The sequence below is a fragment of the Trichechus manatus genome, unplaced genomic scaffold (assembly GCF_000243295.1).
Source record: "Trichechus manatus latirostris isolate Lorelei unplaced genomic scaffold, TriManLat1.0 scaffold00199, whole genome shotgun sequence".
NCBI lineage: Eukaryota > Metazoa > Chordata > Mammalia > Sirenia > Trichechidae > Trichechus > Trichechus manatus.
Window position 1 is genome coordinate 2469530 of NW_004444135.1, and position 22434 is coordinate 2491963.

Here is a 22434-nt window from a genome sequence, read left to right on the forward strand (position 1 = left end):
AGCTGAGTACTTAACCACTGTGCCACCAGGGCTTCTCGCCCTTTTATAGTCTTGTGCTAAAATACACTAAAAAGGTTACCTACACAGTGTCACTTTGTGTCAGTGGCAGAACCTACACAGATCCTCTCTGTTCTGACTCAGTTCAGTGAGGCTTTTATACCTTGCATGTAACAAGAATACGGCCACATTATTATTCCAGCTTTTAGGGATCCTTCGTGTGCTGATAGCCCTGGTGGCTCAGTGGTTAAGTGTTACGGCTGCTAACCAAAAGGTGGACAGTTCAAATCCACCAGTCACTCCTTGGAAACCTGTGGGGCAGTTCTACTCTGTCCTGTAGGGTCACTATGAGTCGGAATTGACTCGACATTGATAGGTTTTTGGTTTTTTTATATATGAGGTTAGCTTTTATTCTCAGCTTTGTGTCTTTCACAGATTTGATGACTATTCCATCAGTGCCCTGCATCAAGATCGTTAATAAATTATTGAAGAAAACCTACCTAACGATTAACGTCTGCGGCATACCACTACAGATTTCTTTCGTTAATGATAATTCTTGGTGTGAGGGATATTGTTCAGTTAGGAGTCTGTCTTATTGATACCAACTTTATATTTCTTTTTGTTTACAATGAGAGAATATCAATAGAATCATTATCCAGTTGCTTCTTGAGAGCTAGATACACAGTAAAGCATTCCTTGGAACAAGTAGTCTAATAACTTTTTTTAAAAATTAGTCTTACTTGAATTCCAAGAGACCAGGGATTCCTTTCCTTCAGAGCTAGCTAATAAACTCTCTTAAAATAATTTCTATAATGTTGCTGAAATCTGGTATACTCTCTAGTTTGTATTTTAGGGAATCCCCTTCCCTTTTTCAGAAATCAAAACATGTTAATGAATTTGATGACTATACCATTGCTTCATTAGGTTTAAATTATGTTTTAATTGAAAATATAAGTTCTTTAAAATAGAGAAGGAGAAAAGCTGAATGTTAAAAGTTTTTTACAGATTCTTTATGAAGACAAACCCTAGATCTTTAGGTCTGTGGGTAAATGAACAACTAAAACAATTTTGACAGGAATCTAAAGAGAGGCCTGCAAACAAAACAACCAACCAAAAGAATGTACTCTCAAGCCATTAAAAGTAAAAGTAAAAGGAGAACAGTGTACATAATTTCAGTAAAAACTGTGATTTGAACTTTTCTCAGAAAATCAAAGTGAGACCTAATGCTTAAAGGAGAAATTTGGCTAAAACATTAGATTTTTTTTTTTCTTTTATGACAGCACTTGTTTAGTTAGTTTGGATATCTCTAGTTAGAGCTGGTTTTTTGTTTCTTTTTTTTTTTTTCCTTTTGTGATGCCAGCTATTCTAGATTGACTGCCAGGAAGTCAGTTTCTTCCTGTGACTCATTCATGTTTCAGGTTGAATTTTTATGAGTATTAAGCAGATTGGTTGTGACGTGATTAGTTAAAGCTAAGTCAGATTTCACACTCCATTAATTTATAAGACTTTCTTATATGGCTTTGGCTTACTCTCTTTTTCAAGAGTAAGACTGTATAATTATAGAGAGATTAAAAATTAGATATTAGCCCTAAAGATTGGTCCTCCATATATAGAATTGTACACCACAAGTAATATTCATATTTAAGAAATTAAGGTATAAATCTTTCTCAGGAAAAATTGATCTTTGTCTTCTAATGTCTTAAATATATCTCTGTTGGTTATAGTTTATAAAATTCTCATTATGTTAAATGCATTGGTTGTAAGTAGTGTTACAAACTGATATGAGTCTAATAGAATAGACTGGTTTTGTTACGTAGAGCCTAAATGCCTGACTGCTAAGGATCGGTTGGGATATAGGTCAGTCATGACCTTGACATGGGAAAGTCAGTTAGCTTTGTTTTACTCAGTAACCACAGTTCATTCCAAACCCAGTCATTAGTCGTAAACTGAGTTGGGTAAGAGAATATGCCTAGATTAGCACAAATCTATTTCTTCAGTGGAATCTGGGGATCTGTCATATTTTTATTCAGCAAATATTTTTGAACACCTACTAAGTGCCATGCACTATTGTAGGTACTTGGGATACTTCAGTAAACCAAAGGTTTTTGTCCTCTTAGAGCTTATGTTCTGTCAGGTAAGCAATCCATAAAAATTGCTGTCAGGTCAATTCCAACTCATAATGTCTCTATAGGACAGAGTAGAACTGCCCCATAGGGTTCCCAAGGAGTGGCTGGTAGATTCGAACTGCTGACCTTTTGGTTAGCAGCTGAGCTCTTAACCACTTTGCCAGCAGGGCTGCATCAGGTAAGCAATAGACATAATAAATAAGTTGTATAATACGTTAGAAAGCATTAAATGCTGTAGAGAAAGAAAATAGAGCAGAACAAGAAGGAACAGGAGTACTAGGGTATAGGGGGGAGTCCAAGTAGGTCTTGATGAGAAAGTAAAATTTCAGCAAAGACTTGAAGATGAGGTAATTAACTATGTAGCTATCCAGGGGAAATGCATTCTAAGAAGATGGAACAGCAAAGGACCTAAGGTGGGAGTATGCCTGGTGTGTTTGAGGAACATCAAGGAAACAAGTATGGCTGGAGTAGAGTACAATAGGAAAAGAGGTCAGAGAGGTAATGGGGAGGGGAGGCAGTCAGATTATGTAGGACCTTGTGGATCATTAAAAGCACTTTGCCTTGTATTCTCAGTGAAATGGGTGAAATGTGGCAGGGTTTTAAGCAGAGGAGTGACATGATATGACTTAAGTTTTAAAAGCATTACTGGGACTGCTGTGTTGAGAGTAGACTGTAAGGGGACATGGATAGAAGCAGTGATAGAAATTCAAAAGTTTGAAGCCCACTTGTAGTCTAGTCATGGTCTACACTAGGGATACCACATTCGGTAGATACCAGTATGGTCCCTAAAGTCTGACTGCCTAGATTTAAATCCTCACTCTGTTACTGTTTTAGTATGTGACTTAAATATTATATCTTTATTTCTTCATTTGTAAAATGAAAGTAATAGTACTTAACAGATTTGTGATACATGTAACATTTCAAACAGTGCCTGGCAGTGTAAACACTCAACAGATGTTGTTAATTATCAATGTTAGTATTATTTATCATCATTTATTTGTCATTTGCCAAGCCGTGTTGATTTTCTGCGACCACAGTGTTTAACATAGGTCTCTTCCTTTCCATACTTACTTTCAACATTCTACTTCAAACCCACAGAAGCTCTTGCCTGGACTGTTTAGTCTCCCAGACATTGCTGCTAGATCACCACATTTCTTTCATGCTCTGAAGCCTTAATTCCTTTTCTCTTGCCTTCCAAATTACGTGCACACTTAATCAGGGCTCTCCTTTATGTGGTTCTAGATTGTCCTTCTCCAACACAAGTATAGAGTACTGCGTGCTTTTACTTAAACTGCTGGGTCCTCCGCTCATCTCTGCCATTTGAAATTCTTTTCATTTCACCTCAGGTGCCATCAGCTACACTTTTTGGCATCACTTCTTCCCCACCTCGTACTATAATCATTTAAATACCTCTTTAATCCTTGTATTTAGATATGTAACATTAGATACAAGGGATTACACTGTAGCTCTATATGGTATAGTAGTTTTTCTGTTTCTTTTTATGGTAAACATACAGGTAACAACCTTTGCCATTTCAGCAGTCTTCACCTGTACAGTTTAGTGACATTAAATATGTTCATCATGTTGTTCAATTATCACCATTAACTGTTCTCAAGTTTTTCTGTCTCCCCTAATAGAAGCTCCGGGTCCTCTAAGCATTGTTCCTTCCTTTCCCCCTCCCTTACACCCACTTCTGGTAACCATTAATAAACTTTGATCTCTATACACTTGCCTATACTAGATATTTCATATAAATGGAATAGTACGTATTTGCCCCTTTACAACTGAACTATTTCACTCAGCATAATGTTGTCTAGGTGCATCTCTGTTGTAGCATGAGAATAACGTTCCGTTGTATGTGTGTACCATATTTTTGTTGTTTTGTTTTTGCTTTTTTGTTTATCTGTTCATCTGCTAATGGTCCTTTAGACTATTTCCACCTTTTGACTATTGTGAATAGTGCTGCAGTGAACGTGAGTATGCAAGTATTTGTTTGCGTTCCTGCTTTTAATTCTTTTGGGTATATACCTAGGAGTGGAATTGCTGGATCATATGTTAATTCTATGTTTAACTTTTTGAGAAATTACCAAACTATTTTCCACAGTGGCTGTACAATTTTACAATCCCACCAGCAATGGATGAGGGTTCTGGTTTCTCTATGTCCTTACCAACACCTGTTGTTTTCCGTGTTTTTAATCAGTCATCCTGGTGGGTGTGAAATGATTTCTCATTACGGTTTTGATTTGCATTTCCCTAATGAACAGTGGGAGCCCTGGTGGTGCAGTGGTTATAAGAGCTATTAAACCAAAAGGTTGGCAGTTCGAATCTACCTGCCACTCCTTGGAAAGCCTATGGGGCAGTTCTACTCCATCCTATAGGGTCACTATGAATCAAATTGACTCAACAGCAACAGGTTGAATGACCAGTGACGTTGGGCACCTTTTCATGTGCTTATTGGCCATTTGAATTTTTTCTTTGGTGAAATGTCTGTTTAAGTCTTTTACCCATTTTTTTGATTAGATTGTTTGTCGTTAGATTTTTGTTATTAAGTTGTAAGAGTTCTTTATGTATTCTGGATATTAAACTCCTATCTGATAGGTGGCTTCCAATAATTTTCTCCCAGTTTATAGGTTTTTTCTTCACTTTCATAATAAAGTCCTTTGATAAAAGGTTTTTTGTTTTGTTTTGTTTTGTTGAAGTCCCACTTACCTATTTTGTCTTTTGTTGCTCATGCTTTCAGTGTCATATCTAAGAATTCGTTTTTAAAAATTAAGTCCCGAAGCATTACCTGTACATGTTCTTCTAAGAGTTTTATGGTTTCAGCTCTTACATTTAGGTCTTTGATCCATTTTGAGTTAGTTTTCATATATGGTGTGGGGTATGGATCTAGGCTCATTCTTTTGCTTGTTGATATCCAGTTTTCCCAGCACCGTTTATTAAACAGATGGTTCTTTCCACATTGGATAGACTTAGAACCCTTGATGAAAATCAGTTGACGATAGATGTGCGGCCTTATTTTGGGACTCTCAGTTCTATTCCATTGGTTTATATGTCTAGCATTATACCAGTACTAGACTGTTTCGATTATTATTTATTATATGTTTTGAGATCAAGAAGTATGAGCCCTAAACTGTTATCTCCGTTACCATGCAACCAGAAGAAATGGATGGTATTTGGCTACCGTTACTGAACGTTTTGATCAAAGACTTAATAGATGGATCCTAATTTTAAGGAGAAAAAGTGTGGCCCAGAACTTCAAACTCATATGGAAACCAGACTTATTGGATTCATTAAGACTGGGGAACTGCTGAATTTAAGGCCTGGAAATAACCTTTGAACCTTGAACTGAAACCGTCCCGTGGAGTCATCATTAAACTAAACAACAGTTGAGCCTAGTTAATAAAGAAGGTTTGCCTGGAGCATAGCACTTTTATAAAGTTCATCTAAAGCACAAATGAGAACTTTAAGTGCCAGAGAACCTAAATTAATGGTGATGAAACAATATGGGTAGAGTTAGAATGGTGACACAGTGTGAAGTAAGTAACCAATGTTATTGACCTGTTGGTTTAGAAATTGTGAATGGATATATGTATGGTTGTGTATATTGCCACCAAGAACAAAATATTTCTAAAAAAAAAGGAAGTATGAGCCCTACTCTGTTCTTTTTTTTTTTTTTTTAAGATCATTTTGACTATTCAGAGCCTCTTGGAGTTCCATATAAATTTGAGGATTGGCTTTTCCATTTCTGCTAAGAAGGCTGTTGGAATTTTGATGGGTATTGTGTTCAACTATAGATTTAGATAGTACTGGCATCTTAACAATACTGTCTTTCAACCAAGGAACACAGAATCCTTCCATTTACTTAGGTCTTCTTTAATTCCTTTCAGTAATGTTTTATAGTTTTCAGTGTACAGGTCTTTCACCTCTCTGGTTTAAATTTATTCCTAGGTGTTTTATTCTTTTAGACACTATTGTAAATGGAATTATTTTCCTAATTTCCTTTTCATCAGCTTGTTGCTGATGTATAAATACCTGACTGATTTTTGTGTATTGACTTCGTATCTTGTCACTTTGCTGAATTCACTTACTAGCTCTAGTAGCTTCTTGTGAATTCTTTGGGTCTTCTGTTATTTAGCATCATGTCATCAGTGAAAAAAGGGATAGTTTTACTTCTCCCTTCTCAATTTGGATACCTTTTATTTTTTTGCCTAATTTCTCTGGGTAGAACTTCCAGTACAATTTTAAATGACAGGGTGAGAGTGGGCATCCTGATCTTAAGGAGAAAGCTTTTAAGTCTTTCTCTACTGAGTATGAGTTAGTTGTGGGTTTTTCATAAATGCTCTTTATCATTTTTAGGAATTTCCCTTCTATTCCTAGCTTCAGTGTTTTTTTTTATTATGAAAAGGTGTTGGGTTTTGTCAAATACCTTCTCTGCATTGATTGAGAAGATCATGTGGTTCTTTTCCCTTATTCTATTAATATGGAGTATTACATTGATTGATTTTCTAGTGTTGAACCAGTCTTGGATTCCTGGGATAAATCCCACTTGGTCATAGTATGTAATCCTTTTAATATGCTTTTAGATTTGGTTCACTATTATTTTGTTGAGGATTCTTGCATCTATATATATTTTTATAGAATTTATTTTTGTTGTTATTGTTGAAGATATACACAGCAAAACATACACCAATTCAGCAGTTTCTACATGTACAATTCAGTGACATTGGTTACATTCTTTGAGTTGTGCAATCATTCTCACTGTCCTTTCCAGAGTTGTTCCTCACCCACTGACATAAACTCACTGCTTCCTAAGGTTCTATTGCGTCTATATTCTTAAGGGATATTGGTGTGTAATTTTCTTTTCTTGTGGTGTCTTTGGCTTTTGTATGAAAGTAATGCTAGCTTCATAGAATGGGTTAGGAAGTGTTCCCTCCTGTTTTTTGGAAAAGTTTAAAAGGGATTGGGGTCACTTCTGTGTACTACTTTTTTTTTTTTTTTATTGTACTTTAAATGAAGGTTGCCTAAACAAACTAGCTTCTCATTAAACAGTTAGTACACATACTGTTTTATGACATTGGTTAACAACCCCACGACATAACAGCACTCTCCCTTCTTGACCTTGGGTTCCCTGTTACCAGCTTTCCTGTCCCCTCCTGCCTTCTAGTCCTTGCCCCTGGGCTGGTGTGCCCCTTTAGTCTCGTTTTGTTTTATGGGCCTGTCTAATCTTTGGCTGAAGGGTGAACCTTAGGAGTGACTTCATTAGTGAGCTAAAGGTGTGTCAGGGGGCCATACTCTCAGGTTTTCTTCAGTCTCTGTCAGGCCAATAAGTCTGGTCTTTTTTTGTGAGTTAGAATTGTTCTACATTTTTCCCCAGCTCTGTCCGGGACCTTCTATTGTGATCCCTGTCAGAGCAGTCAATGGTGGTAGCCGGGCACCATCTAGTTGTAGTGGACTCAGTCTGATGGAGACGGTGGGGGTTGTGCTCCATTAGTCCTTTGGACTAATCTTTCCTGTGTGTCTTTAGTTTTCTTCATTCTGCCTTGCTCCCAAAGGGGTGAGACCAGTGGAGTATCTTAGATGGCCACTCACAGGCTTTTAAGACTCCAGACGCTACTCACCAAAGTAGAAGGTAGAACATTTTCTTTATAAACTATGTTACGCTAGATCTATGTTGAGCTAGATCTTCCCCAAGATATACATATTTTAATAAATATTCATTGAATTAAATTTTCTTTTAATTGCCATTACTTTCCTCTAGGAATGATCAACAGCATCAAGCCACTGAACTTGAATCTGAGGAAGATGTTATTCCAGATTCACCAATAACAGCTTTTTCATTTTCTGGAGCTAACCGGCTACGAAGAAAGGAGAACCTCCACGTCCGATACGTAGAACAAACACATACTAAATTGGAGCACTCTGTGTGTACAAATGGTAAGGATTGACATTGTATTTTAGTTGTCTGGTTTTGTGAAAAACTTGTCTATTAGTTTTTGTGTTGTTCAATTTAGTGAAAGATAGCCTTTGTTTAGGTAACTTATATTACAACTGTGAATTTAACATTAAAGTTCTAAGTCCCATTAGTGGGAATGGGAAGACATTTTATGCCTGTATTATGTATGGACATGTGTTGTTCAGCTAAACAGGTAAACACTCAGCATTTCATTAATATAGTGAATAGTTTCTTTTCCTCTTTTTATTTTAAAAAATCTTTATGTGTATATATCTGAGTGGGATAATAGGAAAGAGGACAGAAATGTAACATTAACTTCCACCTACAGTGTGCTAGGTATTATGCTAAGTGCTTCACATACATTATTAATGTATTTTAATTCTTATAAGTCTTGTGAGGTAGCTGTTGCTACCTTTGTTTTATAGGCGAGGAGAAGGTAGGCTTAGAGAAGTTAAATAATCCACCCAAGATCAATTATCAAGTAAGTAGATGAGTCAGCATTGAAATATAGGTCTTCCTGTCTCTAAACTTTTGTACTTTCCAGTTCTCACCATACCTACTCCACCATTGGAGCTATCTTTAACTATTTACTTTTATTTGTTATAATTTTTAGCAGTTAGTGGTAATCAAGAAATGTCTTTATAATTTATCTACCAGTTACCATTTTTGCTAACTGCTTTGGAACAGTTTTCTCATGTAGCCCTGAAATTATGTGATATAATACAATAATTATTCCTTTTAATATTAATCTAAAGTAAATTGTAAAGACTTTTAACCTAAACTATCTATAACAAGTCAAGTATTTGAGGGAAGAGGTTTGCATAGTCCTAGAGATGTTTATATAATTCAAATAAATCGTTGTCGGTAAGCTAGGTCTTTAAAAAAAAAAGTAGATCCTGTTCTTTGATTTTGGAAAATTGACACAATTCACCAAGCTTTCTGTGCCATTTATTATAAGCAAGTATCATGATTTTTTCTTATGAGAGGGTAGAAAAAAACAAAACGAAACCAAAAACCCATTATCACCAATTTGATTCCAACTCATAGCAACCCTATATGACAGAGTAGAACCGCCCCATAGAGTTTCCAAGGAGCAGCTGGTGCATTTGAAGTGCCAACTTTTTGGTTAGCAGCCAAGGCCCCTGAGAGGGTAGAGGGGAGGATATTTGAAGATACTGGAATTTTTTTCCCCATTTTATTTGATCTTGCATCACCATCTAGTGGAAAACAGAAGAACTGTTAAAAACCCTACTCATAATTAGGATCTAAATTAAAATATAAATCTGTGGATCTAGAATGAACATTCACTGACCTTGTAGTCTGCTGTCGGACAGGCAAAGAATCATTACAGAGAACATCTGTTTAATTTTGATTGTGTTTAAATTAAATACGTGGATAAAAATTTTCAGAAAACAAATCACAGCAATTTTCTTTATTAGGAAAGTCTTCTTTTATATTCAGTATAAATACTTTTGGAGCTCTGGTGGCACAGTGATTAAGAACTCAGCTGTTAACCAAAAGATTGGTAGTTCGAATCCACCAGCTGCTCCTTGGAAACCCTACAGGGTAGTTCTACTCTGATCTATAGGGTCGCTATGAGTCAGAATCTACTCAATGACTATGGGTTTGGTTTTGGTATAAATACTTTTGGTTTATTTCTTCATTGTATGAAAACAGCATGTAACTGTTTAAAAACTTAATTTGTTTGTTTTAGTCTTATTCTGATCATTTTTACTTGGAATCTGGAATGTTGGTTTTAAAATTTGGGATAACTTTCGAACCATGGAAAGTATTATAAAACTGATTTAAGGACTGATTGGTCCTTTTCTTCTGTCTACACTTGCTTATTTATCTTAAAGTTTACAGTGCTTTTTAATATTTTCTAGTTATAATTAGTTCTTTTTTTCTCTGGGATTTCTTTGAATTAAATCCTTAAAGAGCTGAATGATTTCTGATAAACATATTTCAAGATTTCTTTCCAGAAAATAAAAACTTCAAGATTGTGGAGATATATAATGCAGTATACATTTTAAATGAACCTGCTGATTTGTGACAAATACACAAAGAAGAAAAGCATTCAGATGTTTTTACTGGAGGTGACTTAAGTCAGAAAAGCTTATGTACCATATTTTTACAGCAACATGTGAAAAGAATTGGCATGGCAGCACTTACGAAAATACTTCACGGGGCGGGCCGGGGGGAGGCCGCTGTTAGCCAACAAACGTAGAAGACGTGTTGTTTGCATAAAAATACTATAGTACTCTGTCTCCAGTTAACTTCCCAGCTTCGTTTATTAATGAAATTAAAAGAACTTACTTCTTAGAATATCAAAATTGTATCAATAAAATAGTGTTTGTAATGTATTTAAAGACAAATTTATATTGCTGGTGCAGTGGTTAAGTGCTCAGCTGCTAACCAAAGGGTCAGAGATTTGAACCCACCAGCCGCTCCACAGGGAGAGATGTGATGATCTGCTTCTGTAAAGATTAGAGCCTTGGAAACCCTATGGGGCAGTTCTACTGTGTCCTGTAGGGTCACTATGAGTCACAATCAACTCGATGGCAAGGAGTTTATCAAAATTTCGTTAATATTTTTCTTCACTCTTTGTTTATATATAATTTCTCTCCTTTTTTCCCTTAGAGTTGAGAAAAGATCCAAAGTCTTCAGCTCATCCACAGCATAACCCTAAGGAAAGTGAAATTCTAGTGGCTGACACTTGCAATCAAAGTCAATCTCCCATGGCTAGTAAGAATAATACTGGGATTACTTTACAAGTTTAAAGTTTATACAAATGGTGGGCAGTAGTGGCCAACAGTCTGAACTAGACAATTTTGAAAAATATTTTCCATATAATTTTGTTTATATTATTAGTAGTTCAGTCGTCTTTTTCATATTGGAAAGTAATGTTATCCTATTAATAATACATTTTAATATCCCTATCCATATTAATGTATATTGCTAATAATTTTAACTAAAGAAGGCATTACTGTGGTTTACTCATCCATTCAACAAATATTTGAGTGTCTACTGTGTACCAGGCACTGAGCAAAGCAAAGCTCTTGCCCCCATGGAACTTACAACCTAGTTGAGGGAGAAGGAAAATAAACAAATACATGTCAGGTGGAGGCAAGTACTATGAAGAAAAGCAAAGCAGGATAAGAAGGGATATTGGAAGGCCTCTCATAAGCTGACATTTGAGCATAGACCGAAAGAGGCAAGTGGGTCGTGTGGGTCCCGGGAGAAGGTCATCCCAGGTAGAGAAATCAGCAAAGACCTTGAGGTGAGAGTGCTGTTTGGCTTGTTTGAGGAACGTTGAGGGGCCTGTGTGGCCGGAACAGCAAGTGAAGGGGGACAGCAGAAAGTAATAGAGTTGCAGTTTACTAAGGTGGAAGAGACTTGGGGGGTTGGGGGGAGAGAAAGAGAACACATATTCGCACATTCTTCTTTCACTCACACTACAGCTACTCTGACAGAGGCCGCCAGCGGCTTGATTGCTAAATCAAATGACTGCTTCCCAGTCCTTACTTTACTTGACCTTTCTGTGACATTTGACCTTATTAATCATTCTGTTTCTTGAAGTGGTCTCAATCTCCTGGTTCTCTTGCCTCTTTTTGGTTTTTGTTTATTCTTTGTTTACCGTTATTGGCTGTTCTTTCTCCATCTGCCTCTTAAATGTTGCTCTTCCCAACATGTGACAGATAATAAATCCCAAATCTATATCTCTGACTTTTCTCCTGGATTCCATATCAGTGTATCTGCCTGCTGTTAGACTTGTCCACCTGGATATCTTTCAACTTCAGCGTGTCCAAAATAGACACTTTTCCTGCCAAACCTACTCCTCATCCTTACATTTACAATCTCAGTGAATGACACTATACATACCTCTTTGAATTACCTAAATCAGAAGACTTTGAGTCATCCTGGACTCCTTCGTTTCCCATATCTAAACAGTCTCCAGATCTACCTGCTACATCTGTTACACATATTCTTTGTTCTGTGTTGTACTAGTATAGGCCTCAGCACCTCGTCAAGACTGTTGTAGTAATTTTATTAGTCCCCTTATCTGTTAGTGACTGCTCCTTGCCCTAAGCCTATCATGGCCAGTATTATCTTCGTAACATAAATATTACATCTGTTGTCCATTTAAAACACTTGGATTTATTTTCACTGCCTACAGGATAAATTCTAAACCCCCTAACCATGATCTGATCCCTAACCTGCCTGTCTGGGCTCATCTCCTACTACTTCTGTCTTTTATACTTTGGTTTCTAGCAGTTGAACCACATGTAGTTTCCTGAACATGCAATTTTGTCTGGACCCATATATGGACCCTAAAACATGCCTAGAATCCTCCTTTCTACCCTCAACCCAGTTGACTTGTTAAATTCCTCTTTCTCTCAAAGGTAAGCTTAGGCATTGTTTTGTATAGCTTTTCTTGATTATTCAAGGCACATTTAGGAGTTCTTCTGTGTTTAAATTGCCCCTTACTTGTACCTTTATTATAATGCTTATCACATTTTCTTATAATTCTCTTTTTATCTTTCTGTTTTAACTGTAACTCATAAGCTGCTTGAGGACAAGAACCTTTTCTTTTCGTCTAGTGTCTAGCACAGTGCCTGTAACATAGTAGGTGCTCCATAAATACTTGTGGAGTTATTGAAGTTCTACATGCATAAAACTTTATGAAATACTTGAACACAGGTGACTCCCGTATGAATAAGTGTTAGCTTTAGACTTAAAAATTATGCAGTGCTGAAAATTTTTCCCACTAAGTATGTTTTCATGAAAAGTACTGTAACATTAGTTTACTGTTCATGCTGTGTTTTAGGTCACAATAAATCCATTATAAATATGATCTTCTTTATGATATTTTCAGCGGCAATAAGAAAAATAATCTGCCTGTTGCATTTCAGTCATTTAGGAAAAATAGAAAACTTAACAGCTGAAAAAGTATAGCATGTGTGGATTCTGGATACCTACAATTTATTAACATTTTGTAGTGGCTATTTTGGACTTTTTAGCACAGAATTTAAAAGTGTGTCCAGTGCCATCTTATAAAGTGATTCTTTGAGCCTCTTTCTTTCCTTTTCATTTTTTGATATATGTAGTTGCCATAATTGTTTAATTGGTAGGCTTTTTGTTTTGTTTTTTGCCGGTTTAGAAACGCACGGAACAAGCAGTTACTCCACTGATAAGCCATCTTTTAATTTAGCTACCGTTGTTGCTGAAACACTTGGACTTAATGTTCAAGAAGAATCTGTAAGTAATTGTCTAGTTTGGTGATAATATGAATTAATGGATAGATCTTTTTGAGTCACTTTTTAGAGAATTGAGCAAGAGAAGATTTTTTTATCCAAATATAATTGGATAAAGGCCTAGAACTAAACTGATGTGGTTAGGAAGACTCATATATATTCTCTACCCCAGGCAGTCCCAGAAACCCAGAGTCTTTACAGTTCTTGGGATATGAGTGGAATTAAAATTTGATATATAAATTTTATGATATATGAAGTTTTATAATAGATACATTTACAACAACAAAAATAAAAAGAGTAGCTGCTGAGGCTGCTTATTACCTCATGATTTAGTTCCTCGGTTTGGAGGTTTGGGGTCATAGTTTCATGGAACGTCCCAGTTAAGTGGCCTAATAATGTGTTCAGTCCTTCTCTTCTGCCTCCTGTTTGATTGCATAGTGGCCGGGGTCTTAAAAGTTTGCAAGCAGCAGTTCAGGGTACAACAATTAGAATCTATTTGCCTGGAGCAACAGAGGAAGAAGGAGAGTGAGGAATAGGAGGAGGATATGGAGTATGTGGCCGATTGCCTCCATGAACAACTGCCTCCTTTGCCAGGAGACCAGAAGAACTGGATGGTGCCCAGCTCCCATTACTGAACATTTTGATCAAAGATTCTGTAGAAGAATCCTGATCAAAAAGGGGACAATGCAGAACAGAATTTCAGATTCTCATGGGCTCCAGACTTTCTGGAGCCATGGAGGGTGGATGAACCCCTGAAACTATGGCTCTGAGATAATCTTTAAACCTTAAACCAGAAATATCCCCTGAAGTTTTCTTAAAACCAAACAGTAGTTTAGCTTAACTAGTAAAGAATGTCTCTCTTGAAGATTGAGCTCTTTTAAGATCTATCTATATGGGATCAAATTGACAATGGCAATTCAAAAAATTAGATTGGAAACTTAGAGGGTAGTGAGTTTATGTTAATGAGGGAGGAACAACTCAGAAAAAGAGGATGGTTGCACAACTCAAAGAATGTAATCAGTGTCACTGAATTGTACATGTAGAAACTGTTGAATTGGTGTGTGTTTTCTATGTGTATTCTCAACATCAAAAATAAAATCAGTTATTAAAAAAAATTTAGAGTAGTGATGATGGCTTACAGGATTTGGCCAACCCTCCTCCCCACCTCATTACATCTAAGAGAAGACCTAAATGTTTAGGTTGATCTCAGAATTTATTGTTTTTTTTTTTTTTTAATTCTTTAAACTGGAGTTTGCTCTAGATACTTTAGTCTTCCTTTGTCCTTGAGTGCCAATCCATTTAGACCTAATTTTTAGGGATTGGGTCAGAAATTGACTCCATGTTTTCTTTTCATTATTTTTTAAACACTTCTTACATCAGATACATTTCCTTTTTTCCTTAATTGATCCCTAGGAAATAGAAGACATTCTTCAATCTTAAGAAGAAGTGTTATTATCATACAATTTAAAAATAGTATTACTTTGCTCTAGTCAGTAAATGTGTATGTGCTTTCATAAAATTGTCTTGCTATTGAATTTTTAAAAATTGAATTGGTTTTCATTACATTTGAGGTTTTGTCCTTCCTAGTTTCAAATCCATCTTGAAGTGATAAAAAACCCACTGCCATTGAGTCGATTCTGACTCACAGTGACCCTATAGTAGTTTTTAACCCTTAAACTTTAGATGTGTTTAAATCAGTTCTAATTCTCCTGCCCATAAGCCTGGCAAGTCAGTAGTTTGTTATCTGTTAAACACCAAATGTGTTAAGGGAACTAATACAGATCTAAACACTTGCTGCTCCAAGTGTCATCCACAGACCAACAACATCTGCATCGCCTTGAAGGTTGTTAGAAATAAAGAATCTCCAGCCCCAACCACAGACCTAGTGAAAGAGAACTTGCATTTTAACAAGATCCCCAGTTGACATGTATGTATGTCAAAGTTTGAGAAGCACTGATCTCTAAAAGGCCTTTTTAAATTCATCTCCTGTTAGTATAAATGTATCTGTTCCCTTCCCCTCATCTTAATAATGTTGATTTTTGGTATTAGAGTTTTAGAATGTACTTACATAAAAAAATAAAATAATGATGCTTTTTTTCTTAAAACTCCAGATGTGCTTTATTTTTTTTATTGTGGTGAAATCATATAAAATTAACCATTTTAAAGTGTACAGTTTCAGTGACATTTAATACATTCACGCTGCTTTGTAACTACCACCTGTATCTAGTTACAAAGCATTTTCATCACCCCCAGAGAAAACTCCTGGAGCCCTTGTGGCACAGTGGTTAAGAGCTCAGCTACTAACCGGAAGATCGGCAGTTTAAGTCCACTAGCCGCTCTTTGGAAACCCTATGGGGCAGTTCTACTCTGTCCTGTAGGGTTGCTATAAGTTAGAATCAGCTCAACTGCAGTGGGCTAAAGAAAACTCTGTATCCATTAAGTCATAAGCCCCCTATCCTCCCAGCCCCTGGCAACCACCAATCTGCTTTCTGTCTCTATGGATTTACCTATTCTGGATATTTCATATAACTGAAATTATACAATATGTGAGATTTGTATCTGGCTTCTTTGACTTAGCATAATGTTTTCAAGGTTTATCCATGTCATAGCATGTATCAGTATTTCATTGCTTTTTATAATTAAGTAATATTCCGTTATGTATGTGCTTCATATTTTACTGTTGAAGGAATCTCAAGGTCCCGTGAGCCCTCTTGGTAATGAGCTCTACCATTGTCTGGAAGGAGATCACAAGAAACAACCTTTTGAGGAATCCACAAGAAATAGTGGAAATGGTTTAAGGTAATTTTGGGCACTTTGGTAATTTTTATTTTTTTTAAATAAGCTATTCGTGAGATCCCATTACAGTGAGTTCTATATAATTAAACCATTTCCCTTGATGTATAGTTTGTTATTCTGATTATATGTTTATTTAAAAAAATGTTTTCCCCAGCTTATGACCAGCTGAAGCCTTTTTTGCATTATGGTAATGTTAGTGAATGTTACTATTAAACACTTTTTGTACTTCTATCAAGCCATGCTTAAGAGTTCCCAGCCTTGTTACTCTGCCCCTTTAAAGACCAAGACATCCCTTCTGGGTTTGTATTTATAAAAATTGGATGTTGTACAAAATTTTGTTTCTTACACTATAGAAGAACAAAGATTTCATAACAAAAAAATTCAATTCCCTAGTAGAATTTATTATAATATGATTTTCTTATATAGTGATGTTATTTAAATTACTTAGGAAAACTTCTTATAAGAAAAGAATATTCTGGTATTTTGACACAGGTTTCCTGTGTCATTTTCCTCTGCTTTTTGTCAGCCAAAATCAGCTACACTCTACCTTAAATTTTGGTTAATCTTCTGCCTCTAGTTGGTAGAGAAGGACTTACCATTAATAATCCTGTATTAACAAAAGTTTCTCACTATGTTTATCTTTAAATTTTTACCGTGTTTCTTTAGTAGTAAATAAGTTTTATCACTCTCATGTGTTTAGATTTTCAGATTCTACTTCCAAGTCACCTCCCCAAGAAGAATTGACTACTCGAGTATCATCTCCTGTATTTGGAACCACCTCTAATGTGAAAAATAGTTTAGGTTTGAATACAAGTTTGTCCCCTTCTCTTTTAGAGACTGGGAAAAGAAAACATATGAAAATAGCCCCTTTCAGCAACACTTCTAATTCTAGACCAGAGAAACCTAGATCAAAATCTGAAGATAGTGACTTTTTCACACATCATAATCTCGGGTCTAAAGTGAACGTGGTCGTCGGCCAGTCATGTTCTGATAAACAGATGCTTGTAAATAAAAGTATAAGTGAATCCATAGGTGCACAGGGTAGTACTGATCATATTAAAGATGCCATTACTGATAAACATTTATTGCCCCTGAAACCACTGGGAAGCAGAACATCCAAAAGGAAGAAAACTGAGGAAGAAAGTGAGCATGAAGTAAGCTGCCCCCAAGCTGCTTTTGATAAAGAAAATGCTTTTCCTTTTCCAACGGATAGTGATTTTTGCATCAGTGGGGACTATGTGATGGATAAACCTCTGGATCTGTCTGATCGATTTTCAGCTATTCAACGTTTAGAGAAAAGCCAAGGAAGTAGTGAGACCTCTAAAAACAGATTTAGGCAAGTGACTCTTTATGAGGCTTTGAAACCCATTCCAAAGGGTTCTTCCTCAAGTCGTAAGGCCTCAAATGGGAGCTGTGTGCTAGCCAGAGATGCCCCAGAGGATCCCTGTGTGCAGGAATGTATCCTCCAGTCCTTGAGCAAATCCTCTCCAGATAATAAAACACCATTAAAAATAAAAGAAGAAAACCCTGTCTTCAAAATCCCTCTGTGTCCGCGTGAAAGTTTGGAGACAGAGAATCTTTTTGATGACATAAAGGTTTGTGTTAAATGTTCAAGGATTTTTTTTTATTAAAATGGCTATTTATGGTTTCATCTACATGGTAATAATTATTTCTGTTTTAGGGTGCTGCTTCTCATGAGCCAATAAGAATGAAAACCAGGTCATCCCGTGGAGCATGTGAACTTACATCAGTTCTTCAGCTAAATCCATGTAGAATTGCCAAAACAAAGTCCCTAGAAAACAACCAAAGTATGTACACTATGCATATGATTTTCATTCCTTTTTAATGACTTTAAATTGAGTATTGTAATATGAAGTATTGTTTATAGTTCTAGGAGCTCTGGTGACACAGTGGTTAAGCACTATAGCTGCTAACCAAATCCACCAGCTGCTCCTTGGAAACTCTATGGGGCAGTTCTTCTTGGTTCTATAAGGTCACTATGAGTCAGAATCGATTTGACGGCAATGATTTTTTTTTTTTTTTGATAGTCCTTAGCTAGGTTGAACAGTTTTGGGGAAGAGGGGTCTTCTTTCTTCCTGCATGTTTCTGTGTTTATAGGATGATTCTCATTGATTTCAGTTTACCTGTGGTTTTCCTGCTCTTACACTTTTTGAAAAATGAATTGACATCTTCTAATTCCTACCTTTATAGGTGATTATGTACAATTATTTATTTTATGTAACTGTTTCTTATTTTTACAAAAGCTTTAAATTTAACCATACAGAATATTAAAGAGTAAAAAGTAGAACATCACCCAAACATTGTTCTTCACCCTGTAGATACTTGTCCTTTTCCTTTGCATTTGCATGTATATGTAAAGTAATGATATACACTTATCATTACTTTGGAGCCCTGGTGGTGAAGTGGTTAAGAACTCAGGCTGCTAACCAAAAGGTTGGCAGTTCAAATCCACTAGCCACTCCTTGGAAACCCTATTGGGCAGTTCTACTCTGTCCTGTAGGGTTGCTATGAGTCGGAATCGGCTCGACGGCACACAACAACATCATTACTTCATTTCTTTTTATTACTGAATAGCATTCCATTGAATGCATATACCATATTTTCTTTATTCATTCATCACTTGGACGTTTAAGTTGTTTCCACCTTTTGGTTATTATGAATAACGCTTTCATGAACATTCATGTACAGGTTTTTGTGTAGATGTATGTTTTCATTTTTCTTGGGTTATACTTAAGAGTGGAATTTCTGGACTGTATGCTAACTAACATTTTTAGGAGCTGCCAAACTGTTTTGCAAGGCAGCTACACCCTTTTACATTTCCACCAGCAGTGTGCGAGGGTTCCTGTTTCTCCACATCCTCACCAACATTTGTTATTATCTTTTTGGTTATAACCATGCTAGTGGATATGAAGTGGTATCTCATTGTGGTTTTGATGTCTAATGATATTTTGTATATCTTCTTTGGAGAGCTTTCTATTCAGATCCTTTCCCTATTTTTAATAGGGATTTTTGTCTTTTTAATTATTGAGTTCTGTGAGTTCTTTATATATTCTAGATGTAAGTCCCTTCTCAGACATCAGAAAATGCACATAAATTTTCTTCCATTCTTTGGGTCCTGTAGTTTTTTAAAGTGATAAGAATTTTGGAAATTAATTTTTAATTATGTGTTTTTTTTCTCCTTGTCTAAGACAAATCTTTTGAAAATCTCCAGTGGAGTCTAGATCCAGGGGCAGACCTTTCTCAGTATAAAATGGATATTACCATAATAGATACAAAGGTAAGTTAAAAGTAAAACTAAAGCCCATTTGGTTCTTAACTCTAGTGAGTTGTTAATCAGTCTCCTCTCCTGATCAGTTCTCTTACTTTGAGATAGTCACATACCTTATAAGCCTCTGTTTATCTCTTCAGAAACTAAGAAATAAAAATGCTTATTCTTCCAACTTTAATGGTATTTTTGAAACGGTAATAACAGTTCTGACTATAAACTGACTAAAACTTTAATTAATTTTAAAATAATTCAGAGTGCTAATTATATATTTTAAATAATTTTATTTGTTGTCAAAATGATCCATCATATGTCTTGATTAGCTTTTAAAATAATTTACTATCAAGAAAAAAACTCATTTTCCCAGTTGACTATTTTTTAAAATACTGTATATTTTAAAAAAATTAAAACTCATGGTAGAAATACTTTTGGCTCGTATTTAGGTTCTGTATAGTTTGAGAAGTTCTCTTTCACCTGGTAGCATGTTAGTAACAGTATTCAAGAGTTGCTTGAGTAATATATACCCATCAAGAAATCAGATTGAACATATAAAATTGTGGTTCTTCATGTACATTGATGTGCATTATTGTGAGGCAGGTTGGAGAAGAGAGAGAGCTGAGTGGGTAACTCTCCCCTTCCTTGAAGCAGTCCTTTTCCTACGCTTGAGTGGGGATGTTTATATCGAAGCTAAGATGTTCTACAGACAATAAAACCTAAATTTATATCTGTTCCTAAAATGTAAAAAGTGAATATAAGACCTTAAAGGGGTAACTTTTAAAATGTGGATTTTTTTGTTTTGTTTTATGTGTTCAGGATGGCAGTCAGTCAAGATTAGGAGGAGACGAGACAGTGGACACGGACTGCACGTTGGTTAGTGAAACTGTGCTTTTAAAAATGAAGAAGCAAGAGCAGAAGGGAGAAAAAAGTCCAAGTAAGAGTTCAACTTTTGTTTTTCTAATTTTAATAAAAATGTGGAGGGAAATTTATGGTGGTACTGTTGTGCTGATGAGCGTAAGTAACCGCTTCACCATAAACCAGTTTTTTCTCCTGTTAATTTTTAGTTTCTCTTAGTAAAGCTCAGTTTCAGTATTTTAGGAAAAAATCTTTTAACTCAAAATGATTTTGGTTTCCGAAATAATTCAAATAAGTTTTTGTTGGAACACATCCTCACTCATTTGTGTATGTATTGTCTGTGGCTGCTTGTACAATAAAATGACATAGTCAAGTAGTTGCTGCAGAGACCTTCTGGCCCCGCAAGCCTAAAATATTTACTCTCTGGCGATTTAAGAAAAAGTTTGCCAATCCCTGGTTTAAACATTTTTTCATGAAGGAAGTAAAAGGAAATCTTAAGAGTTCTGTGTCAGAAATAGATTTACCAAAGCAGTTTGATAAAGAAAAAAACAGAGATTCTGCTGGGAAGTATTAGTATAGATTTGTAAATTAGTAGTAAACTAAGAATAATGGTGTATATGCTGAGTTACTCTGGCGTAGTCTGTCTCTACTGAAAGGAGGATATGGCCAAATTAGAGTTCTACAGCCCTTTGTAGTGAGAAACTATTAATTATTTACCTAAAGCCTTGATTTTCCAAAAGAGATGTGAACAATGGAAGGATTTTGGTTGGGACTCCCTTAGCAACATTCCTAACTATGGAGGCCCGTGGCATGAGAACAGCTAGATGGGGAACAGTTGTCATTTATCATTTATGTATGGAGGGGTTGGGACCTACACGTGAAGATGCAATGCTAAAAGCAGAGACGTTTCCAGTGGTCATCTGTTAGTAACCGAGGATATTTGCACTATGTGCATTCCGTACCTTCTGCTGAATATTCTGTAGTGTACCTTCACAGGGCAGAATAATAAAACATCCAGTCTTTCCCTTGCTTCTTTTGCAACACCTTATCTCTTGCTGCCCTAAATGCAGTAAGTGAAAGAAAGTTTTAATAGTCCTCACCTTTAATTCTTTGTCCTTCAGTGAAGAACTAACCATATGATCAAGCAGCTGACTGCCTAGGTTGAATGGCTAGTGCCTATTAAAAGAAAAAACCTTTACAATGATTTTTTGTATTTTTATACTATGAAACTTAACTTTAAAACTATTCTTCTCAAGAGGGTACTTTGCTTTTAAGATTATTTTTTTCCTGGTATCACCTCCTGATGATGTTTTTGGTAGAAAAAGATAAAAAAGCAGTAAAGTATGTCTACTTTGCTTTTAAATGTATCTAGTTGATTCAAAAAACATGAGAGTTTCCCAAATATTTGAAGCGGTTATCATGTGGAAGTGAGATTAGAACTTTGACTAATGAGTAGAGGGTATAGAGATAATTTTGGCTAATAAAGTGTTATGGGTATTACTGGGTATTACTGCTGCATAACAAATCACCCAGTAACTTAGAGGATTAAAACAACACAAATCATTTTTTTATCTTAGATAATTTCTATGGCTCAGGAATTCGGGAAGGGCTTGACTGAGCGGCTATGTCTCAGGGTCTCTTAGGTAATTGTGGGCAAATGGTGACTGGAGCTGAAACAGCTAGAGAGCTAGGCAGCTGAGGGTTGGCATTTCTCCTTCCTCATTTAGTCTCAGGGCTTTTCCATGAGGTCTTTCCACATGGGCTACTTTGATTCTCCTCATCACATGGAGGCTAGGTTCCAAAGTGAGCATCCCAAGACAGCAAGGCATTTTTATGATCTGGCCTCAAACGTTGCATAGTGTCGCAAAAATGTGCCCAAGTTCAAAGTGGGTGAGCATAGCCCTTAGGCTCGGTGGATGAGTGTCAAGATCACATTGTAAGACAACACATGGATAGGAGATACCGTTGGGGCCATGTTTAGAAAAAAACGACCTTCCCCATGAGGTAAAACCTTTCAGCACCTAAAATTGGTTAAAAATGAGATATGTGAATGAAAACTCCCAACTATTGCTAATATTTCAAATCAAAAAATGTTTTTTGAACCCCTCCTCTGTGTTAGATTTACTAGGTGCTGTGATAGAGAGATATAAGGATATAATCTCAGTCTTT

The 22434-nt window shown here is 36.0% G+C and overlaps 1 protein-coding gene across 4 annotated transcripts in view; it reads left to right on the plus strand.

Annotated features, from left to right (window-relative positions):
• The window catches only part of RBBP8 (RB binding protein 8, endonuclease), a 114039-nt gene that overhangs the window by 69454 nt on the left and 22151 nt on the right, over nucleotides 1-22434 (plus strand). For 3 of the 4 annotated variants that reach the window (XM_023742054.1, XM_004387922.2, XM_023742056.1), the window contains 8 exons: nucleotides 7882-8057; nucleotides 10717-10821; nucleotides 13238-13335; nucleotides 16018-16130; nucleotides 16828-17722; nucleotides 17809-17935; nucleotides 19337-19425; nucleotides 20227-20344. In XM_023742054.1, the coding sequence (XP_023597822.1) occupies nucleotides 7882-8057; nucleotides 10717-10821; nucleotides 13238-13335; nucleotides 16018-16130; nucleotides 16828-17722; nucleotides 17809-17935; nucleotides 19337-19425; nucleotides 20227-20344 (1721 nt within the window). The remainder of the gene's footprint in view (nucleotides 1-7881; nucleotides 8058-10716; nucleotides 10822-13237; nucleotides 13336-16017; nucleotides 16131-16827; nucleotides 17723-17808; nucleotides 17936-19336; nucleotides 19426-20226; nucleotides 20345-22434) is intronic. The other variant, XM_023742055.1, reaches the window with a different exon arrangement.